Source organism: Nannospalax galili, unplaced genomic scaffold (assembly GCF_000622305.1).
Source record: "Nannospalax galili isolate Female #2095 unplaced genomic scaffold, S.galili_v1.0 scaffold24, whole genome shotgun sequence".
NCBI classification, from domain to species: domain Eukaryota; kingdom Metazoa; phylum Chordata; class Mammalia; order Rodentia; family Spalacidae; genus Nannospalax; species Nannospalax galili.
In genome coordinates, this window is record NW_008352654.1 from 850,024 (window position 1) to 874,392 (window position 24,369).

Here is a 24,369-nt window from a genome sequence, read left to right on the forward strand (position 1 = left end):
GAGCCAACTAATACTTCATAGGTTTACTTGAAAAATTATAGCTTGTAACACAAGGTCTAGACCAGATACAAATTCTCAAGTTTTTCCTTTTATTGAACCCACCTACCGGTAAACTGCAATCCCTCTGTCCTCAGATCCACTTCCTTCCGGTGACAGGCCTCCAGAGGGATGGCCTCACTACAAGCAGGATCATCAGATAAAACTCGTGTGAAAAAGGCTGTAGTTAAGGCTAGAATCTGTCACACCTGTCATCTGCAGCCTAGGTTATCCACCTGTCCTGTCTACTGCCCTTGTGACTACTGTTTGTTAGAGGTGACCTCACTTTTTCATATTAACCTCAAGCATCTTGGTACACATAGGGCAACCAAGTCCAAGTGCAATTAGAAGTGCTCACTTCTCTCCAATCCATGTCAGATATGATGCAAATATCCCCTCCCCCAAGAGCAACTGTCCCCTGGTATTTTTAAGGGGTTTCACATAGGAAGAGTTGGTTTGCCAGGGCCCACAGGGCTCCTGAAAGGAAGCTGGGACACTAGATTCATAGAATTTTTCCCCATCTGGCAGTGCCAGGGTTCCATCTCTGATAAATTAGGATAGTGTTAACATGTGAAAGGTATGGAACAGGGGCCTGGGGAAGCAGCTCAGTGACAAGAGCATACAAGGTCCTGGGTTCAATGCCTAGTGCCTCCAGAAAAAAGGTATGAAATAACCCTGGATAGCCAACTCAATATGCAGGAACTTTCAAAACTCAATTTTGCAGCGATTGCATTGTTGCAAAATTGCTGGGGGGTGGGGTACACAACCTCAAAGACTGAAGGAACACAGATACAGGAACCCTGTTTGAGAACATTTGCCCTTTAATTTTCATTCAAAATCAGCCTCTTTAAATACTTCAGTTTCATGTTCTGAATGGTGAAGACAACATAGCAGATGCTGCAGGCACTCAGGACTGGCCCCACCCCCACCCCAGCCTTGTCTTGGATTACAATAAAAAAGGGATCTCGGCACTAATGGCCCCCCGTCAAATGTCAGCAGTCTCAGGCCTCAGTGCAGTTGGAAACAAAACCATTATGCCCAGTGGCTTACATGACAAGTTGCTTGCATTTTACTATGCTTCAAGAAATTCCAATGATTCTGTCTGCACGCAAAGGGCAGGACCTTAGAGATGACATCATCTATTTCATTACTAAATAATAACTCTTCAGGCAGGTTCCCACCATAGTTCGTCCTCCCCTAGATTTGGGTCCTGCAACAGAGGCACCTAGACCCCACTCCCCACAGGCCACAACCCAGGAAGGGAGGAAACAGCCTCCTTAGGCCACATGCTTATTACTACCTTGAATTTAAAAGCTCAAGTCAACCTGAGCTGGTCAGAACCAGTCCCCTCACCAGGCTCTGTCCCACTGCCATGATGTGCTAGAATCTGCTCTAAATGAGAACAATGCCCTAGAATGGTTCCTAGCAGCCTGGAAAGGGTTAGCATGACCACAGCTGTATGTGATTATGCCGAAATGAATCTTCCCAGTGTGAGCCTACAATGCAGACTGTGAGGGCAGGCCGGAGTGCTGCTCCCATCTGTGATTACATGTAACCTCAGGGAACTCTGTATAATCCCTCCTACCCCCAATCCCTTGGTCTGTGCTTCCTGGAAGAGGTAGAGAGGCATCTGGAAGTCACGGACTGCTGGGAATGATGGTGCATTTAAGAAGCAAAGCAGCACCTCCTCGTGTTCAAAACCCCCACACAGGTGGCATCAAGTGAGAATGTGCACAGCTGGGACCGAGGCTGCTCTGAGCTTGGGAGGCACAGCAGCCCCTTAGGAATCTCTGGAGACACTTTCCAAAAATAGAAACTCAATCACATGGTCCCCGGTGGTTTCCCTATAATATACTATTACTGGGGAGAAGCAAAATTGTCTTTGCAGAGGGCTGGAGGAAAGGCAGGCATATTAATGAGCATCCATTAAGGCTCTCTCAGGCCCAAGATAACAGAAGGCAAGAGAGGGACAGAGAGAGGGAGAGAACCTAAAAGGAACACCAAGAAAAGACCTGCAACTGCTGGTTACAAAGTGCCCTGGCTTCCTTACTTGAGGCCAACAGCATGTGTCTGCCTGTCACCAGGCTAACCTGGGACTGATGAGGGGACAGGGAGAAGACTGGTTTTCAGTTCCTATATGATCAGTTGGTAGGGTGTGTGGCTTCCACCTAAAGGTCCAGGAGGAGGACTCTTGGATCCTCTACTGCTGCCTTGATTTTGCGGAGGAAAGTTACTGCCTCTCTGCCATCAATCAGCCGGTGGTCATAAGTCAGGGCTACATACATCATAGGTCGCACCTCCACCTGCAGAGAGAAAAGGTCAACAGATCTATATTCAGCAGATTAGAGAAAGCCTTACTGAGGTGAGAAAGCCCTTATCAATAACAATCCTGGTTCCAAAGTCTTTCCTACCAATGCTGCCTCTTGATAACTTATGATTATTTTAAAGAACAAGCTTTATTCCTAATGCAAAGCTCCCTGACTCAGAAAAAAGTTTAAACAAGGAAAACAGTCTCTCAAAATTGCCTTAAAACAAATAAGTAAAGCTATACTTGCCCTCTAATCTGTTACCTACAGAAAAGATTTTCCCTTCAGTTCTGGCTGCCTGTAGGAGCTACTTTAATCTTTTTTATCACTGTTATTTCTTGTAATGCTGTAGCTCCAATACAGGGCCTTGAGTATGCCAGGCAAGCACTGATCAAACAAAGCACTGATCCCCAGCCTTAAAATTAAAATTTAGAGAGAAAAAAGGCTTTTTTGTTTATGTTTGAAACAAGGTCTCATGTAACCCAGTCTGGTCTCAAACTCTCTATATAGTCAAGGATGACACTGAACTCTTGATCCTCTGGTCTCAGCTCCTGAATGCCAGGACTACAAGCATACACTACCACACCCAGTTTATGCAGTGCTGGATCTAACTCCGGGTTTTGTACATGCTACATAGGGGTTCTACCAACTCATTATATCTGGCCTTAAAAAAAAAACAAAAAACTTTTAATCTTGAGTTCAAAATTTCTGCTAACATATATAGTTAGGTGTGCAACCATTTTCCACAGAGGAGTCAGTGAACCAAAAAAGGTTCAAAACAAAGAAGTCCCAGAAAGCTATTTTCCCCTACTACCTTACCTTCCAACTAAGCTAGCTCAAGCTCCTTTGACCTCATTCCTTGAACTCCCAGAAAACTTATAAGCCTTATCATACAAATCCATAGTTCATAAGATTGCTGTGAATTCTTGCCTTGTTTTCCAGGAGCAAGCAGCATGTCTCAAACTCTATCTCCAACTACCGATGGCACCTTGACAATGATGTATGTCAACAAGTCCCAGAGCAATGGGCAAAAGCATCTTTAACTCAATGGTTCTCCAACTTTTTTTTTTTTTTTGGTATTTTGAGACAGGGTCTCTCTATAACTCACTATGTAGATCAAGCTGGCCTCAATCTCAGAGATCTGCCTGCCTCTGCCTTCTGAGTGCTGGGAGTAAAGGTGGTAACAACTTAGAATTTGCATTTTTAAAAAGACCAGTTTTAGAACCAGTGTCTTAACTATTAATTAGAAACTAAGAAATGAAACTTAAGCCTGAAATTGTAGTGAATGCTTTGTAATGAGCATTTGGTTAGATTTCTCTCTTACTGCCCCTTAGCTGGTACAGCCTTAGAAATGATGGTTCCTACCTTGCCTCCCACAGCCACAGGCCTGTCAAAGATGCCGTGCATGCCCAGGATGGCAGACTGAGGGGGGTTGATAATGGGTGTTCCAAAGAGAGACCCAAAAACTCCTCCATTGCTAATGGTGAAAGTACCACCATCCATATCTTCAATGGCAAGTTCATTTTTTCGAGCCTAAAAACAAGTTTCAAAAAGGAAACATTAAGCGAAACCAGGTTTCTTTGCCTGAAAAAGTAAATCCAGAAAGCTCAAGGCTGAGATCAACAGTGCAACCTCTGGCTTCCACAGGATAGTTGTTCAGCTAAAGTGACTGTGACTAGTGCTCCACAAGAGAAAAAGCATGATTCCACAACCATCCTTTCCTCCTCCAGCAGGTTTTAAAAATATTTTTAATTTTGTGTATGAGTATACCGCCTGCATGTAAGTGCCCTTGTGCCATACAATGCCCATACAATGCCCATGAAGGCCAGAAGAGGGCATCAGATCCCCTGGAACTAGAGTTAAGTCTTGTAGGTGCTGGGAACTGAACCCAGGTCTTCTGCAAGAGCAGCTAGTGTTCTTAACAGCTGAGCCACCTCTCCAGTCTCCCCTCCCGCCAGCAGGTTTTGACTAATGAGATCTGAGCATGTGAGACTCTGCCAGATGCCTCTATCTAGCTTTTATGGGCTACTGCTTTTCCTGGAGACTATACATTTCTTAGGGAACAAGACCCTAGCTCCTTAAGCAGTAATATTCTCCGGCAAGCTTAGCCTTCTGTAGGCTTTGTTCCCTCAACTTCCAGCAGCTGTGCACATATTTCACTTTACCTTCTCTCCTAGCTCATTGATGGTCCGTTCAATGTCTGCATAATTCATAGTTTCCACATTCCTGATGACAGGAACCACAAGACCCTGGAGTGAAAAGCTGTTCTCAGTTATAAAATAACAATACACTTTATAGTTACCACTTCCTTGATTTAATGCACAGTTCTCCCCAACCAGAACACTTTAAACTCACTGTGATTACCAGGCCTTAAATTAAAGAATATAAACTGGGTGTGGTAGCTCATGCCTTTAATCCCAATACTTAGGAGGCAGGAGCAGGTAGATCTCTGTGAGTTCGAGGCCAGCTGGGGCTACAGGGAGAACCTATCTCAAAAAACACCCCCTGCCCTGCAAAAAGATGAAAGAAAATGGTATGGTTTAAAAAAAAAAAAAAAAAAAAAAAAAAAATCAGCCGGGTGTGGTGGCACACGCCTTTAATCCCAGCACTTGGGAGGCAGAGGCAGGCAGATGGATCTCTGTGAGTTCAAGGCCAGCCTGGTCTACAAAGTGAGTTCCAGGACAGCTGGGGCTATAGAGAGACCCTGTCTCAAAAAGACACAAACAAAAACAAAAACAAAAAAACAAAAAAAAAAACTTTTACTAATGACCTCCTAAAAACATAGAATGACAGAAATAATTTCTCCCATGTGATGTGCACCTGTATCATGCAATGCTCAAGGAGGACAGAAGAGGCTGTCAGATCCCCTAGAACTGGAGTTATAGACAGTTGTTAGCTGCCATGTGGGTGCTGCAATTCAAATCCGGGTCTTCTGCAAGAACAGCCAGTGTTCTTAACTGCTGAGCCATCTCTCTAGCGCTATGATCTGTTTTTTCACATAAACAAGGTCTAAAATCACATAAACAAGATCTAAGATCAGCACTCTCAACTCTTGCCCCAACATACCCGTGGAGTGGCCACTGCAACACTGATGTCAATATAATCTCTATATACCACTTCTTTGGTTGCATCATCAATCACTATGAGAGAGAAAACACGTTACATACAACCCTCCTCGCCAAAGCTAAATAAACTACAATTTACATTAATAAAGTGGAAATTTTCAGTGCCCAATGCAGTATGGGCTGACCAACCAACATGAAAATAACTACAACATGAAAATAACTCACTGAGGACTCCATAGGGGACAAGCACATTAATTTCTTATCTGCTAGCTCTGTTCAAGCCCTGAGCAGAGAAGACGACTAGAGTTAACAAGTGCTCCAAAAAGGCAAATGAGCAAAGAAGAGGAAGGGGAGGGGCGCTGCCCATTCTGCTTCCCCTCAGCAAGAGGAATAGGGAAGCCTCTCTCTGGAAGACTCAGGAGGAAGTAGAGGGGTTTAGCTTTTAAATATGCCATCTTGAAATAGCAAAACAGCAGCTAAAAATAACTAGAACTCATGAGAAAATAAAGGCTTGGGACTCTTCCAAAGTCTCTATGATGTATTGGTTACAATGTATGTCAAATGAAAAAGAGAACTTAGAAACACCTACAAGCAGGAGAAGGCAGGAAAAAAAAGGAGGTCAAAAGAAAAAATGGAGGTCAGGAAAGTGTGAGAAGAATGAGACAAAAAGAGAAGCACATCTGGGCAAAACAGAGACAGCCTACTATTTACCTGGATACCACCATCCAATGGGAGAAGACTAGGGCTCTTTTACTGAGGAGTGCAAAAGTATCACTGTCCCCTTTCCTATCTTCCAAGGAACACAGCACAAAAGTGCCTCAACAGGAAGAGAACTGTGAGCTGGATCAACACTTCTATGATAAAAGTAAAACCAAAAGAAAACAAGTACCAAGTCCATGAAAGACAGGCCAAACCCAAGCCTTCCCAATGAGGCCTGCTGACCTGAGATCCACTGGGCCAATGCCAAATGTGGAAGTCAAGTAACAAAGGGAAGAACTAACCTATGACATGAGACAGCCCAGAGAGCTGGGCTGTCCCAGAACTGCCTGCTGACAGACAAGCTGCACATTAGAAGGAAAAACCATTCTGCCCACCTGGTGACAGAAATGATGATGGCATTTAGGGAAGGTGAAATAAAAAGCCTTAAGTCTGCTGACCCCTACATGTGGGAGTAGTCTGTATTCATACACCTACCTCCAAAGACCTCTGCCACAGTAGTCTCAAGAAACTTACCTGCATTTACAACAGGCTGCTCTTGTAAGGCAAAGGCTGAGGCCTTAACAAATGCAGACATGAAGCCTAGTTTGAGGTTATGTTTCTTCAGGAAAGCATCTCTGTGCCGAGCTCTCATCTCCTGGATGTTACTGTAAATACATGATACAAAGAAACTGTGTATGAAGGCCTGATTTGTATGTGTCTACAGACTGAACAATGCTGGCAGCTAGGCAAGTGCTTTATCACTGAACTCTATCCCCTAGTCCCTTTTTAAATTTCAAGACAGGGTGCAATGAAGTCACTCAGGCTCGCCTTAAACTTACAATTCTCCTGCCTCAATTTCCTGAGTAGCAAGGATTATAGGACTGGACCACCAGACCCAGGTGAAGCCTTGATTTTGACTCACAAAGGTTTCTCCCATGTATACAACTGAGTGAGCTTTTCCCTTACTCTGGATCACCTACCTACGTTCAAGTTTTGAAACATCCACTAGAGGTCAACATAATAACCTGTTCTTTTTCAAAAACTGGATCTAAAGAAATTGGTGCCAATCTGTCTTTTTTTAAAATTATTTTTATTTTATGTGTATGCGTGTATTGCCTGCATGTAGCTAAGTGTACCCATGTCATGCAATGCCCATGGAGGACAGAAGAGGCTGTTGGATCCCCTAGCAATAGAGTAATGAACAGTTGTTAGCTGCCATGTGGGTGCTGGGATTCGAACCCAGGTCTTCTGCAAGAACAGTGTTCTTAACCACTGAGCTATCTCTCCAGCCCCCACCAATCTGTCTTAAAGATGAACTAGGCCCTTTAAAGGGCTCCTTCCTTGTTTTAGAAATCAGATTTCAGTGACATATCATGAAACGATCACATACTGGGCTGGAGAGATGGCTCAAGCAGTTAAGAGCACTGGTTGTTCTTCGAGGAGACCTAGGTTCAAATTCCAGCACCTATATGGCGACTAATAACAATCTGTAATTCCAGTTCTAGGGGATCCAACACCCTCTTCTGTCCTCCACAGGCACTGTATGACATTACATGCAGGCATAACACTCACACACAAAATTTAAAAATAAATAAGGGGCTGGACAGATGGCTCAGGGGTTAAGAGCACTGGCTGCTCTTGCAGAGGACCTGCATCCACGCTACAGCTAATAATCATCTGTAATTCTAGTTCTAGAGGATTCAATGCCCTCTTCTGACCTCTGCAGGCACTGCACACATGTGGTGCACTTACATACATGCAGACAAAATGCTCAGACACACAAAAAATAATAAAATATTTTATTTTTATTTTAATGTGTATGAGTGGAGTTAAGGACAGCTGTTAGCCACCATGTGGGTACTAGGAATTGAACCAGGTCCTCTGGAAGAGCACCCAGTGCTCTTAACAGCTGAGCCAACTCTCTAGCCCAAATAAATATATTTAAAAAAATATTTTATTTATTTATTATTTTATGTGTATGCGTGTATTGCCTGCGTGTAGGCAAGTGCACCCGTGTTGTGCAATGCCCTTGGAGGACAGAAGAGGCTGTAAGATCCCCTGGAACTGGAGTTACAGACAGTTGTTAGCTGCCATGTGGATGCTGGGATTTGAACCCAGATCTTCTGCAAGAACAGTCAGTATTCTTAACCACTGAGACATCTCTCCAGCCCCCAAAAAAATAATTTTTAAAAAATAGGTCAGGGGGGCTGGAGAGATGGCACAATGGTTAACAACACTGACTGTTCTTGCAGAAGACCTGAGTTCGAGTCCCAGCACCCACGTTGGAGCTAACAACTGTCCGTAACTCCAGTTCCAGTGGAATCCGATGGCCTTTTCTGTCCTCCAAGGGCACTGCATGACACGGATGCACTTGCCTACATGCAGGCAATACATGCATACATATAAAATAAAAATAAATTTAAAAAAAAAAAAAAAAAAAAAAGGTCAGGCATGGTGGTACATATCTTTAATCCCAGCACTCAGCACACAGAGGCAGGCAGATCTTTGTGAGACTGAGGCCAGCCTGGTCTACATAGCGAGTTCCAGGCCACCTATGGCTCCAGGGTCTCAAAAATAAAATTTTGAGAAAAATAAGTTTTAGGGGCTGGAGAGATAGCTGGCTGCTCTTACAGAAGACCCAGGTTCAGTTCCCAGCACCCACATGGTGGTTAACAACCATCGGTAACTCCCATTCTAGGGGAATCTGATGCCTTCTTCTGACCTCCACAGGCATTGCATAACACAGATGCACTTGCAGGCAATACACTCATACACATAGAAATTAAAAAAAAAATTTTTAATTAAGTTTTAAGTATAAACAAAGTCTACAAAAACAATATGTTAGAGCCGGGCGTGGCGGCGCATGCCTTTAATCCCAGCACTCGGGAGACAGAGGCAGGCGGATTTCTGTGAGTTCAAGGTCAGCCTGGTCTACATAGTGGTTCCAGGACAGCTGGGGGCTACAGGGAGACCCTGTCTCAAAAAGACCAAAAAAAAAAAAAGATCAAAACAATAAAAAAATTGCCAGGTGTGGTGGCACATGCCTGTAGTCTCAAACTTGGGAGGCAGAGGCAGGCGGATCTCTGTGAGTTCAAGGCCAGCCTGGTCTACATAGTGAGTTCCAAGACAGCTCGTGCTACAGGGAGACCCTGTCTCAAAAAGACCAAAAAATAAAAAAAAAGAAAAGAAAAAATAAAAAGAATATCCAAACCAATTATTTTGTGGCATTTCTTCTATCTGATTAGCAAAAAAAGAAAAGAAAAAAGACACCTGCGGTATATGGGCTCCATGTAATCACATGTAATCAAAAGTGCTCATGACTATTCAGGCTCATGTAAAGTCAGCAGATTCACTCTTCATTTCCTGAGTTAGCAGTTCTATCCACTTATTCATCAAGTAGTTACTAATAACCATCATATGTGAGGTTGAGGGCTGGGCACCGAGATACAAAGACAAGACACAGTGCCTGCTCTTAAGATTGGTCTTAATAATTGTGGTTTCCCTGGTATTTAGAAAGTGGCTCCAGGTGGGCTGTGGTCTGTCTCTTTCAGATTCAGCAGCAGGGCTTGGTAAAAAGCCTTTCCCCCCACATATGCATTGTAATTATCGAGAAATGGCTTTCCCATCATCTTCCTGCATGAACTTCTGTGATTATAGGAATAGCATTCCATGATGGAAATTGAATTTAACTTTATTTCAGGTTCAAATGCTTGGTTCTCCCTTTTCCCTATAATGGCCTAATTCAACATTAGCAGGAAAGAGAAGATGGGGCACAACTTTAACTGTCCCCTTCAGACCTTTTGTTTTTGAAAAAGGAAATTTTCCTAGGGAGACTGATTGGGTTTAAAATGCTTATTTTCCTGAGTCTAACCTCATTTAGTGCTAGGATTACTACCCTAAAGACATTACTGGTTCCCAAGACACAAGGGCTACAAAGGAGGGAAAGAGAAGTGATAAACATCTCAGTTCTCAGACCAGCCAGAATGCACTGTCTGGTCATTAAGGAGTTTCTATTTCAGAGCTCTGCCCTTGGAAGCAGAGCTGGGACAACAGAGGAAAGGAGCAAGTCTCAGAAGGGTTTCTTCTGAGTTAGCTGATAGGCAGAAGACCTAAAAGGCACTCGATCTAAACCAGATTACTGCCTGCAGTGAGACACCAGGCCATTGCTAAAGTGACACTAGATTAGCTGCTGAAAGGAGATCCAGCTATTAAACTTATCTTCCAATAAAGCCTGTTGGGCCAACTGCATCTTTTAGGGACACAAATATTTACATGTTTTGTCTTAAGAAACTGGGTAAAATTTCACAGTTCAATTCAATTTGTACACAATTTGCCCCTAATGCAGGAAACATAAGCCATAGCCTTTGTGATTTATCAGGGAAGCCCCTTCCCTAAATACTACGGACAGTACAGAAAATGACAGTCTCTAGAGAGCTTCCCAATAGAACGGTGACACTGAGAGAGATCAGCCAAGCCCTACCCTGTCAGTACGCCAGCACACTGTCAATAAACTACTTCTATTTTTCAGAACTCTTCCAAAGGACAAAAACAAATTTCACTGGAGAAAAGTAGATGAGCAGACTTAACACTCAGAGTAAAAGAGACGGACGCCCTGAAAATATGATATATCTTTTGACTTACTCAATTCTTATGCTGATACTCAAAACCTAATGATACAGACCCAACCCCCAACCCTCTTTATTTTTTATCTTTTTTTTTTTTTTTTGGTCTTTTTGAGACAGGGTCTCCCTGTAGCCCCAGCTGTCCTGGAGCTCACTATGTAGACCAGGCTGGCCTTGAACTCACAGAGCTCTGCCTGCCTCTGCCTCCCAAGTGCTAGGACTAAAGGCGTGCACCACCACACCTGGTTAGACCCAGCCTTCTTTAACATTTTCTCCTACACATACTCTTCATGGCTAAAATGAATTTTCCTGTTTTTCGTGCTTTTTTGCCTGAGTCACAGTCCAAACTGGAATGACCTTTCTCTCTCCATAATATAATTTACCTAAATGCACATCAGTATTTCTTAAAGATCTGATATAGTCCAAGTTGGTCTTGAACTCTTTATGTAGCTAAGGATATCCTTGAATTCTTGATCTTCCTGCCTCCACCTCCCAAGATCCAGGATTACAGATGTGTACCGCCCTACCTGGCTTAAATGCTTGTCATTCTTGATAAGCTATTAAAACTCCTTCCTCCTGGAGACCTTCCCTGATTCTGCCCTTGCTATATCGACCCTTAACCTTCAAGAGAAAACCCAACTATTCCCCCTTCGCTACTTCATATTTAATCTTTCTGGCTCTTTTTTTCTAGATTTTTACTTTGTATTCATCCAAATCAAACAGTAAACTCTCAAGAGCTTTTACACTCACCTCTGTATCCCCCTAAATTATACACTTAAGTTCTTACTGTATATGATAAGCACTTAAAATGCTTGTTAAATGAAACTATTTTCTTCCTTACAATGTTGATAGCTGTACACTACAGGAATGGGTACAGTGAATTAATTACTATGGTTAACAATCTCAGGTTTTTATTTCAGAACTCAACTTCTTTTGGGGCTGGGGAGATAGTTCAGTTGTTAAAGTATTTGCCAGGCAAGTATGAAGACTTGAGTTAAATCCCCAGAACCCACATAAAAAACCCTGGGTATGGTGGTACACACTTATAATCTCAACATTGGGGAGGTAGAAACAGATTCCTGGGGCTACCTGGTTAGCCAGCCTCACCTACTTGGCAAACTCCAGGCTAGTGAGAAACTCTGCCTCAAAAAAATAGGTGAAATGCCAGGCATGGAGGTGTATGCCTTTAATCCCAGCACTCAGGTGGCAGAGGCAGGCAGATTTCTGTGAGTTCCAGGCCAGCTAGGGCTACATAGTAAGAACCTGTCTCAAAAAAATAAAACAAAGAAACTCAAGATGGACAGTAGTCATGAAACAACACAAAGTTAACCTCTGGTCTTCAAATCCATGCATATGCACACCTGTATGTGCACACACACATCACCCCCTCCCTCAGAAACTCAACTTGGTTTCCATTTCCATTATCAAAACTGTGAAAAGTGCTACGCATGGTGGCACATGGCTTTAATCCCAGCCCTTGGGAGGTAGAGGCAGGTGGACCTCTGTTAAGATCCAAGTCAGCCTGGTCTACAAGTGAGTTCTAGGCAAGCCAGGGCTACATAGTGAGACCATGTCTCAAAAAAAAAAAATAAAACAAAACCCAAACTAAAAACACCTGGGAAAAGTGAGAGCGGACAAGTCTCTGCCTTTTCATCTGTCTGATTCTGAGTTGCTTAGTCACTGTAAGGAAGAAGCAGGGTGTAGAGTCCTGGTTCTGGGCATGCTGTCAAGGGTTCTCCATTCCAAGGGACAGCTGGCGAGGAAGTGGGTCCTGTTGGCTCAGTTGGTCTTAGCTTTGCTTGGCAAGCCAATAATGACCATCAGAGTTTAAAATTGTTATGTGCAGCTAGGCATGGGGGCAACATGCCTGCAATTCCATGCACTTAGGAGGTGGAGGCAGGAAGATAACTTCAACACAGAATTCAAGCCCAGCCTGGGCTACTTAAGACTCTGCATCAAAAACATAAAAACAAACAAAAAAAACAAGCCAGGAATGGTGGTGTATGCCTTTAACCCTAGCACTTTGAAGGCAGAGGCAGGCATATTTCTCTGAATTTGAGGCGGCCAGCCTGATCTACACAGCGAGTTTCAGGACATCCAGAGCTACACAGTTAGATCCTGTCTCAAAACAACAGACAGAGACACACACACACCAAAACCCACAACAAACTATTACACTATCTTAGTTTATCAGAAATCTCAATATTTCAGGCATAAATGTCCAAAATGCTAAGGTTCTAAGTTGCAGAGGAGGCAGGCATAGTATTAGAAAATTAGCAGATGAATAAGGGGCGTGGTGGCACATGCCTCTAATCCCAGGACTCAAGAGGCAGGTGGATCTCTGTGGGTTCAAGGCCAGCCTGGTCTACTTAGTGAGTTCCAGGTCAGCTGGGGCTACAGGGAGACCCTGTCTCAAAAAGACCAAAAATAAAAAAAAAAAATTAGTAGATACAGCATTCAGAAGCTGATTACCCTGGTGGATTCACCTGCAGATAAACAGAATCTCCAGTGTCTGGGTTTTTCTGAATAACTCTGAGGAGCCATATACTAAAATATTGACTTGTTGTCTCAAAAAGACCAAAAATAAAAAAAAAAATTAGTAGATGAAACCAGCGTGTCAACTATAAGAAAACAAACATCAAACATCTCTCCTGGTCAAGCCAGTTTTGGAATTAGCAGTAGGTAAAGTGGGCAAGTTCAAGTGTTCTTCAAGAAACACAGACATGGGAGTAAGAAAGACTATAACTAAAGATCCTACCTCATGTCAACCTCATTGAAAGTAGTCAGCATTGCACATGTATTCTGGGCTTCCTTCAGACGCTGAGCAATGCGCTGCCGCATTCTATTCATTTTCTCCTGAAAGGAAAGTGGAACAAGAATTGACAGCCTGACTATAATCCCCATGTAGTCAACAAGAGAACTCAGCCTGCCACAGATGAACGACAAATACTATTTTTTCTGTTTTGATACAGGGTCTTACTATGTAGCCTTGGCTGGCGTGGCACTCACAGAGATCTGCCTGCTCCTGCTTCCTGAATGCAGCTCTAGGCCCCCCTTCCATGTGATGGCCTTACAGCAGTAACAAGGAAACATGCCAAAGTACTCATTCAGATGTGTCTGAAGTTTGACCAAGAACAGAGGCCCAGGAAATGGTGTGATTTAAAAACCAAAACCAATTTAATAAAAGGAAGAATCTAAGCCAGACTAAGAGTCATTATAGAAAGGGCAATTTCTGTTGGTAAAGACTTGCATGAGAATAGCTTATGGAATGGAAACTCCAGAACCTGTTTGAGGCTACGGTTTAGAAAGAATTCTCAGGCAAAGAACCCACACTCTTGACCATACTTCCTTGAGGTTTTTATGTCTGTCCTGACAGCTTACTGCTACTCTGTAGTATGCAGCCCATCCCCCTTCCTGATCCCTCAGCTACAGCTAAGAATAGAGCGCTCACCAAACCACCTCTCTGAAGCGTGTATCATTATGGGAAGAAAAGGATGTGTTACTAAGCTACCATTCTCTGAAAATATTTTACTCACCTAAAGCATTTCATTGGTAGCATAATATAGTGGAAAAGCCACTAGACTAGTGTGCAGAAAACATTAGGCTCTAGTGATATAAGGTGTCACCTCTTCAAAGGAGAGCACCCACACTCCATCATTCTCAACACCACCCCTCTGCCACTTTTCTAGAAAAAGTCTTCATAGGCTTACCCGATGTTCTGAACGCAGACCTTTAGCAGCTCCTGGCTCAGCTAGTGGAGGGGCAGCAGTGGGTTTTATTGCAGACACTGAAAATCAGAGAGGGTACAGCTACATCAAAGATGGAAAGAAATGTTTATTAAGTAGGTGCAATGCTTTTACACCACTGTATTATCACTTTATCTTCAAGGTATATTAGCATCATTTCAAACTCACAGATGAACAATCTGCTCATAGAAATAATGAGGATAAAGTCAACAGGATTAGCAAATAAAAAGCTGGAATGCAAACCTAGTCCTTCAAAATCTAGAGTTCTTTCTACAACACAGCCAACCTGGCTTGTTCCTAGTCATCATCTCACTGTACCTGGTAAGGGAACACGGTATTAGAAGACGTGTTCTTCTCCTATAGACACCTAGGAGTTGGGGGTTGTGACAGTTAATCTTGATTTGGCAGGATTCGGAATCCTCTAGGAGATAAAACACGGTGTGTCTATGAAGGTGTTTCCACCTTCCACTCCTACAGTGCAAAGACTACTCTGAATGTGGTTTGGGGTCTCAGACTGAATAAAAAGAAAGCAAACAGCACCAGCATTCATCTTTCTTGCTTCTAACTGCAAGGCAGTGTGAGCAGCTGCTGCATGCTCCGCCACCATTCGCTCCCTGTCATGAAGAACTCAACCCTCAAATTGACCCAAAAGAAATCTTCCTTCCTTAAGTTGCTTTTGTGAGTTGCTTTTTTATAGCAAGATGAGTAACTAACACAGGAGCTTACCTGGTTTACTAGAAGGAGGTTGTGAGGGCGAGGGCACTGGTGGCATCTGAGTGGGTATGGATGCTACAGGGGGAGAAGGGACTGCTGGTGCTTCAGGTTCTGCTTTGGAGGCTGCAGTAGGAGCTTCAGCTGGCTTGGCCTTAGCAGGAGCAGCTGAGAAAAAAAATGCCATTGGCACTGTCTAGAATGGAAAGCAACTAAACTGCAGGCACTAAGTAGGATTTAGTGATATAAGGTCTATTTCCAATCCATTATCAAATGTTTCCTAGGCATTTATAAGCAAGGCACTATGAGATACAGTGACATTAAGTCACTAGTCTCTAGTCCCAGAGACTATGTAGGCCCTATGTATGTACCTCATACATATCTCAATTCAGCTACCTTATGGATTTTGCAATTAATATTGAAAATATTCATGTTTCCAATCCAGCAAATACATTCAAAGCACCCATTAAGCCCAAGGAAATGAAAACTTCCAAGCGAAAACACTTGGTCAATTGAAAATGTTGAAACATATACATAACTACAACACATTTCTAATTACATTATACATCCATCCTCTATTTTAACATTCCATATAGAGGAAATACTCCTAACCATTAAAAATAAAAGTTTAATCAAAGACTTATTTAAGATTGAGAATTCAGGAGCTGAAGAGATAGCTTGGCAGTTAAGAGTATGTACTGGTATTGCAGAGGGATCCAAATTCAGCTCTCAGCACTCACATTGGGTAGCTCACGACAGCCTGTAACTCCAGATCAAGGGGATCTGACTCCCTCTTCTGGTATCTAAGGACCCAAATTCACACACACACATTTCCACAGACACACACACATATATATACAGATAATTAAAAAAAATAATAATAAAAACAATATTAATAGGGGCTGGAGAGATGGTTCAGTGGTTAAGAGCACTGGCTGCTCTTCCAGAGGACCCAGGTTTGGTTCCTAACATGCACATGGCAAAAAGCTCCATAACTCCAGTTCCAGGGGACCCAACACCTTCTTCTGACCTCAACAGGCACTGCAAAACACAGGTGTACTTACAAAAATGCAGGCAATATACTCATACCCATAAAATAAAAATTTTTTATTTAAAAAAAAATAAAAGAGCCAGACGTGGTGGCACATGCCTTTAATCCCAGCACTCGGGAGGCAGAGGCAGGCGGATTTCTTGAGTTCAAGGCCAGTCTGGTCTACATAGTGAGTTCCAGGACAGCTGCGGCTACAGGGAGACCCTGTCTCAAAAAGACCAAAAAAATAAAATAAGTAAATAAAGAAGTAAGAGCTAAGGAGGCTGGAGAGATGGTTCAGGAGTTAAGAACACTGGCTCTTCTTACAGAAGACCCGAGTTCAAATCCTAGCACCCACATGGCAGCTAACAACTGTCTGTAACTCCAGTTCCAGGAGATCTAACACCCTCTTCTGACCTCCGAGAGCACTGCACAACACAGGCGCGCTTAACATATATGCAGGCAGTATATGTATACATGCACACACATAAAAATAATAAAATATAAAGAAGAGTTATGTTGTTAAATAAAAAGATTGATAAGGATAATTCTCAACAATTAGAAATCAATGAGATGCTCAAGTAATAAATAAGCCTACAACATTAATATGGTCAGTATATCCAGTTTTATCTTTACATTAGAACTTTCTTTTGACAGTATGAAATGAACGATAAAAGGATGGACTTCAGGCTGGGGAGACATCTCAGTGGGTAGTGCTTGCTATGCTAGCATGAGGACCTGAGTTCAAATCCCCAGAACCCTGGTAAAGCTGGGCATAGTAGATGAGTCTGAAATCCTATGGAAAGATGGGAGGTGTAGACAGGCGAATCTCTGGCAGCTTATGGCCCAGCTTGTTTGGCCTACACAGCGGAGAACAAGGGACCCTGTTTCAAACAAGGTGGAAGTCAAGAACCAACACCCAGAATTGTCCTCTGACTTACACACACATGCCTGCATCCACACATGAATGCATGTGTACATGAGTGCATAAACATACACATACACATACACATACACACACACACACACACACACAGAATTTTTAAAAAAGAAAAAAAGATGGACTTATCTGGAAGATTCATTCTTCCTAGATGCTTTAGATTTTTCTCCCATTTTGAATGTGGTCTTGGCCTAATCAACCTCAATGATGCAAACTACCCTCTTTAACGGTTAGATACTGTAACTACTACAGTCTATTTTATGTAAGAGTCAAGCAGGTGTGATGGAACATGACTTTAATTAGCACAGGAGGCAGAGGCAGGGGGATCTCTGTGAGTTCCAGGCCAACCTGGTCCAAACAGCAAGTTCCTGGACAGGGATATATAATGAGACCTCGTCTCAAAAAAATAAAACACAAGAGTCAGAAAAACAGATCTTTTTTTTTTTTATTTTTTATATATTTATTTATATGTATATGTACATTGGGCATCAGGGCCCCTTGAACTAGAAATACAGATGGTTGTGAGCACTTAATGTGGGTGCTGGGAACAGAACACTGGTCCTCTGCAAAAGTGCTAAGTGCTCTTAATCAGTGAGCTATCTCTTTGGCCCCGGAAAAAGATTTTCTAATCTTTTATGAGGTTTTATGATTATGAGGTCCAATACATGTACCCTTCTTTTGCCAATCGTTCCTAGAGATATTTTGAGAAAATAAATGTAAAAAGAAAATATACTGAGGGCCAGTACAATGGTTCAGTGGGTAAAGGCACTTACCACCAGGCCTGACCATCTGAGTTTGATTTCTGGAACCCACAGGGCAGAAGAGAACTGACTTCTACAAGTTATCCTCTGACCTTCACACATGTGCCATGGTATATGGGCACCCACACACAAACACACACACAAAATAAATAAATAATAAACATTTTTTAAAAAGAAGCTACACTGAATTCTCCATAATGGACACCATGAAATAGTAATTCTCACTTTAGAACAGGGCTCTCAGTCCTGGCTGTATGTGAGAACCACTTGGGAAACAGTAATAACAAGTATTAATAATCCAACTATACCACCAGGGTGATAAGTCAAAATCCCTGGAGCTCAGAGCCTCAGCCAATTGTATTACTTTTAAAGCTCCATGTGATTCAAGTGTGGAGTGGGAGAATAACTATCTTTAGAATCATTTTGCTAGGACTTTAAGGTCCACTGTGAGAAACATGGAAAGAACAGAGTATTATGGAGCTGTGTTTTTTCGTATTTTTTTAAACTACCCTGTTTTTTTTTTTAAGAACTTCACAATTAAAGTTCACAATATATAAATAGGATTTCTCCTATCCCTTCAACTAAAGCATAATGGATGAGGTATAAGAGAACTGCTAGGAGAGTACACTCAGCCCTGATCCCTCAGAGAAATGCTGGGGTGGGGACCTTGACCACCAGAGCTTCTTTACCACCAGTTTTCCTGAGTGTGAAAAGAGGAGTTCCTCCTTCGACTTTGCCCCCATCAGGTACCAAAAGAGCTTCAATGATGCCATTTGCTGGTGATGGAACCTGCACAGATGTCTGGAAAAGGAAGAGAGAGATGGAGAAAGAAACCATATTTTTACCTAGCATTAGCCAACAGGATGAGTCATAAGAGTTGCAACACAGTTATATCAAGGTTTGCACACAAAAACAGAAAACATAGGCCACGTTTTCAGAGACATGATCATTGCTACTGTGAAGATTCACCCTTCTGTTCTTTCTTGGAAACATTAAAACAAAATTCAGCTAATATGTTTCCAAGTAGTACATAAAAATCAAACAAACAAAAAACCAGCTCAAGAGCCACAAAGAAAACAAAAAAAACCCTACTAGATTAAAGTACACAGTTCATACCTGCAGCATAGTCTAAAATTAAACTTTTACAATTGAGGCTAGAAATTAGAACTAGTTAAAATTTATCTTTACACAACAGTTAAGTCCCTATCTCTTTACTTAGACTAAATGAAGGCATGATCATGAAAAACTGTCACTAATATAGGATAAGCTCACCTTGTCAGTTTCAATCTCACAAACCACTTCATCTTCTGCAACTGTATCTCCAACAGCTAAAAGATAAAGGGTATCTGTTAGCCCCAAGCCTCTAGTAGCATAAAGCCCGTTTATAAAAGCCTGATGTATTAAAAGATCACTTTCCTATGAGACTGATTGTAGGTAGGTGTGTATGTAAAGAAAAGGTTCCACTGACTGTCATGTAGGGAAAGGAGACTTTTAGGAAGGTTTTTTTTTTAGGTCTTTTTGAGACAGGGTCTCCCTGTAGCCCCAGCTGTCCTGGAACTATGTAGACCAGGGTAGCCTTGAACTCACCAAGATCCGCCTGCCTCAGCCTCCCAAGTGCTGGGATTAAAGGCGTGCACTACCACACCCGGCCAGGAAGTTTTTAACTTAAATAAGATACTGAATCTTACCTTTCTCCCACCTGACATCTCCCTCTGTGACAGATTCTGCAAACGCTGGGGTTTGGACTGTAATCACATCATTCTCTAGAAAAAAGAAAGACAGAAAAATCACAAGCGGTCTATTTTGTCCTTTTAAATGTTTTTCTTTAATTAAACTCAGTCAGTTGTTGCTCTTTCCAGTAAAACTCCATTCACAAGAAGGCAGGTACTTACTGCAAAAAGGGGTGGTTTGGAAGAAGCGAACACTGAAGACACTATTGCTGTTAATGCTATAAAAGAAACATAAATGTTATAACTCCTTTAGCATGTGAACCACTAATATTTCAGTCTAGTCCAGTCCCCATGGATCACCCTCTCTTTAAATGGGTGATTCTTAACTAATATCATGCAGGGGAATTTTTCAAAGCATGTATGTCCAGGCCAGACCTGGAGAGATTCTGACTTAGCAGGTGTAATCGCAGAGCCTGATGACCCAGGTGCTTTAAATAGTGCCCTGTGCTTTAATGAGCTCTAATGAAATGCCACTTCTGAGGCATACTGGCTCTATGAAGACAAAAAAAAAAAAAAAAGCATCTTGGTCCTTTGCAAACCTACCAAAATGACTTATCTTCCTGACTGGGTTTCTTTAACCAAATCTAGGATGCATGGCATGTCCTCTGTGGCACAGCCAATGTGCCAGGTATAATGGCATTTCTATCCTCAGGACTACAGATTTAGATCAGATAAGGCAGAAAGATGTTAACTGAGAAGTGTTCTGCAACTCTCTACCCTCAAAAAATAAAATCAGTAAAACCTACATGGTATCTCCTATTGTGTTCTCTTCCTAGGAGACAGCACATCTGTCCATCCTGGATTTACTCCAAGGGAACCTCAAAACCAAGCCATTTTTTGATATGGCACAGTGTAAGCTAGGAAATGCTATTCACCCTATATGCACAAACTCATTAAGAATTACCTCCAGGGAGTGAAAGATGTAGATATATATGGTAACTTAGGTTGTTATTTAACAGTTGTTTATGAACAGTTTGAGACAATGATTTAGACAGATGAAAACTTTTTTTAAATTTTATTATTTTTATTTTATGTGTATGCGTGTATTGCCTGCATGTATGTAAGTGCACCTGTGTCATGCAATACCCACAGAGGTCAAAAGAGGCTGTTGGATCCTCTGGGACTGGAGTTACGGACAGGTTGTTAGCTGCTATATGGGTGATGGGATTCGAACCTGGGTCTTCTGCAAGAACAACCAGTGTTCTTAACCATTGAGCCATCTCTCCAGCCCCCAAAACTTGTTTTTTATACCAGGATTTTTTGGATGTCCTAACAGGACCTTTCAATACAAAATAGATGTAATTGTTCTTTGACATTTTTTTTTTAATGTGTATGTGTGTATTGCCTGCCATGTAGGTAAGTACAGCCGTCTCATGCAATGCCCGCAGAGGTCAGAAGAGGCTGTCGGATCCCCTGGGACTGGAGTTACAGACAGTTGTGAGCTTCATGTGGGTTCTGGGATTCGAACCCGGATCTTCTGCAAGAACAACCAGTGTTCTTAACGTCTGAGCCATCTCTCCAGCCCCCGCTCTTTGACATTTTTAATGTCAAAATAACTTTATAAGGGCTAGGTAGCATCAAGAACAATACATAACTTTAAAAAAATACAAAACACAATGTTGTATATTAAGTTTGTACACATATATAACCATGTAACAAAAGCACATGTTCATGGGCAAAAACTAATGGGTACCATGCAAATGCAGGGACTACTCCAGCAGACACCTAGGAACCTGGCCACTGACCACCTCTGAAAAGAGATGTTCAATTGGGTAGAGGACAAGGGTTTAAAGTCTTCATTGATAACCATTTTTTGACTTTTGAAACATGTAATTACCTCTTTAATAAAAACAAAGTAAAGAAGGTTTACAATAAAAAAATCTTTTAGCTGGTGAGATGGCTCAGTGGGTAAATGCACTTGTTGCCAAACCTAGTGACCTGCGTTTGATCCCTCCATGACCCACATGGTGGAAGGAGAGAACTGACTCCTGCAAGTTGTCCTCTGAACTCCACATGTACACCATGGGATGCCCCTACACAAAATAACTAAACCTAATAAACAGATTTAATTTTTGGATTTATTTTTATTTTATGAGCCAAGATGTAAGTGCACTCATGCACACAATGGCCACAGAGTCCAGAAGGGGAAGTCAGATCTCCTGGAACTGGAGTTACAGATGGTTGTTAGCTGCCAAGTGGGTGCTGAACCAAACCTGGGTCTTCTGCAAGAACAGCCAGTGCTCTTAACCACTGAGCCATCTCACCAGCCCCAACATTTTTTTTAAAGATCTTTCAAAACAAGAGATATGCAAAGAAGTTAGTATTAGGGTAACATAATTAAGAGTGACTCAACCCAAAGTTTGTTTCTTCATAATTTACTATCAGCTATTTGTATTACAAAAAGTTGTGATTGTCCTAATTTTCAGTTAAATTGCAAAAATATGTGACTCTATATCATTTTTTAAATTATGAAAGCATCAGATGCTCACTGCAGACTATCAGAAATAGCAAAAAGAACATTTACAATGGAATTATACTACACATCAGAAAATGGAATACAGTGTAATCTGTTTTTTTCCCTAACATAGTGTGAACGTGGTAAGATGCTGTAGTTTAAACAAGCCCCTGTTGCTTGTCATTTAGAGAGAAATTTGGGTATACAGTTTTTCAGTGTGGATTCTTAGAAATTTCTAGTTCAACAGGTACCACAACCTGAAGATTTAATGAATGTAAAACTGATTTCCACAGGAATTCCTACTTCTACTACCATGTGAATGTGAATTTGCCTTTTTTTTTTTTTTTTTTTTTTCCGGTTTTTTTGAGACAGAGTCTCCCTGTAGCCCCAGCTGACCTGGAACTCACTATGTGGACCAGGCTGGCCTCGAACTCACAGAGATCCACCTGCCTCTGTCTCCTGGGATTAAAGGTGTGAGCCACCACGCCCGGTGTGAATTTGCCTTTTTAAGAATGAAAACCAAAACTTATCATGATGCAAGGTAAGGAAGCTATTTGCTGACTCTTCACACTGAAGAATCTCCTTATAGAAAAGGCAGCTTCACAGCTCTTGAATAGGTTACTAGAGAGGATCCTCTCACCACCACAGAAATACTTGGAATACACAGTAACTCAAAACATTCACAAGCAGAAGTTAATCTGAAGAACACAGGGATGGCCTTTCTCCAAACAGCATTATGCAATAGCATTCCTATCAAACTAGTCAAAGTCCTAGGGTTTATTTAACTGGTCTTTTGCTTTTACTGTTTTAAAACAAGTAACTATGTTACCAAGAGAATACTCTCAATCTCTCCAACAAATGTGACCTCCAGTCCCTCAGCTGCACTTGTACCCAACTAGAATATTTAGTACTCTTTTACATCTATTCCCATAAAAAGAAGATTCCAAGTTAACTCTCATTGTATGTTAACTCCCTGAGAAGGACTGGTACACTCTTCACTCAACATCTGACATTGGTTAGATGCACAAGGTATATCATAACAAAAATTATCAAGGTTAGGTATGGGGACTCAACATAATGACCTCCATTTCTAGGACTGGAGGTCTGTGAAGGCATCTACTGGTCAAATTTAGAATTGGTGTCTAAATAAAATAACCATGGCCACATATTCATATTACCTAGTGATACTTACACAATCTTCCTGCTGTCAGGGTAACTTGGTCCCTGACATAAGGAGACCCCTGCAAGAAACAAAACAACTCTTAACCAACAGCTTTTATCTTACATAGTATATGAAATGGAGCTATTCACCCTGTAGCCTGCAGATAGAACAGGACCAACTGCAGACAATGACATCATCTTTATCATACAGAATCCTGCTTCTCAAATTTTTCCACCTGCCTTATTGGCAGAGAACAATAGGTATGGGGGATTGAGAGTGTATATTTATTTGGAGAAGGGGAGAAATCTGATGGTACAGCCCCAAGAGTTTTATAATCTATTTGCCTTAAAAATTCATAAATTTTCATTAGCTTTCTATGTTTGCATAATAAAATGCCTCTATTCCCCCATGTCATCAAATATAAATAAAGCTTGAAAAAACAGACACATGACTTATCCTGTGACTTCATATAACCTGACTTGAAGAGGGGGGAATTGGTCTGGATTTAGTGGCTAGGTTGGAAAGCTTACTGACTGAACCCTAGCAGCAAAAACTAGACTACTTTAGACCTAGGGTCTTCAGCTTGTCCTAGGACTGAGCAAATCATTTATCCCTTTCAGCTTGACTTCCTATGGTCTTTCTGAAGTCTTCTACCCTGGTTACTCTAAACAAAAGAGGAGTCCCTCCTCACTGCTAAGCCTGCCTGCTTTCTGAGCTGAGCTCTAATTTAAAAAGTCTTAACTTTTCCCTTCTTGTTTTTTTTTGGGGGGTGGGGGTGGATACTGGCCAAACGCCTAAGCATGCTTTCCTCAACACTCTGGACTCTCTTGTTTCTCCAAGATCTCCCTTTTCTCTAGCTGACTGCCCACCTCTGAAGCTGAACATGTATCCTTTCTTGGATCAAAAGGCACAGCTGGCTATTTCTCTTCCTCTTAGCCATCTCCCTTCTCCCGGCAGCTACTAGGATTTACAGTTTCTTTGACCTGTTTTCTCTCAAATTCTAATTCTCCTTCTGCTTACCAACTGTCCTTATCATAAATACATCTCCCCGCATTTCCCTAATGTAGTTCAGCTAACTACAGCTGCTTCCTCTAAATATATTCTTT

At 41.9% G+C, this 24,369-nt stretch overlaps 1 protein-coding gene across 1 annotated transcript; it reads right to left on the minus strand.

Moving 5' to 3' along the window:
- Nucleotides 1–835: 835 nt before the first annotated feature.
- Nucleotides 836–23,342, minus strand: Dlst (dihydrolipoamide S-succinyltransferase; the record flags this gene model as incomplete). Its single annotated transcript, XM_008849731.2, is given in 13 exon segments — nucleotides 836–2,339; nucleotides 3,708–3,875; nucleotides 4,508–4,591; nucleotides 5,409–5,482; nucleotides 6,641–6,771; nucleotides 13,487–13,584; nucleotides 14,439–14,515; nucleotides 15,201–15,353; nucleotides 18,606–18,717; nucleotides 19,189–19,244; nucleotides 19,605–19,679; nucleotides 19,809–19,864; nucleotides 23,294–23,342. Coding segments are annotated over 13 exon segments (1,268 nt in total), but the record flags the coding sequence as incomplete, so codon positions are not given.
- Between the last annotated feature and the right edge of the window lie 1,027 nt (nucleotides 23,343–24,369).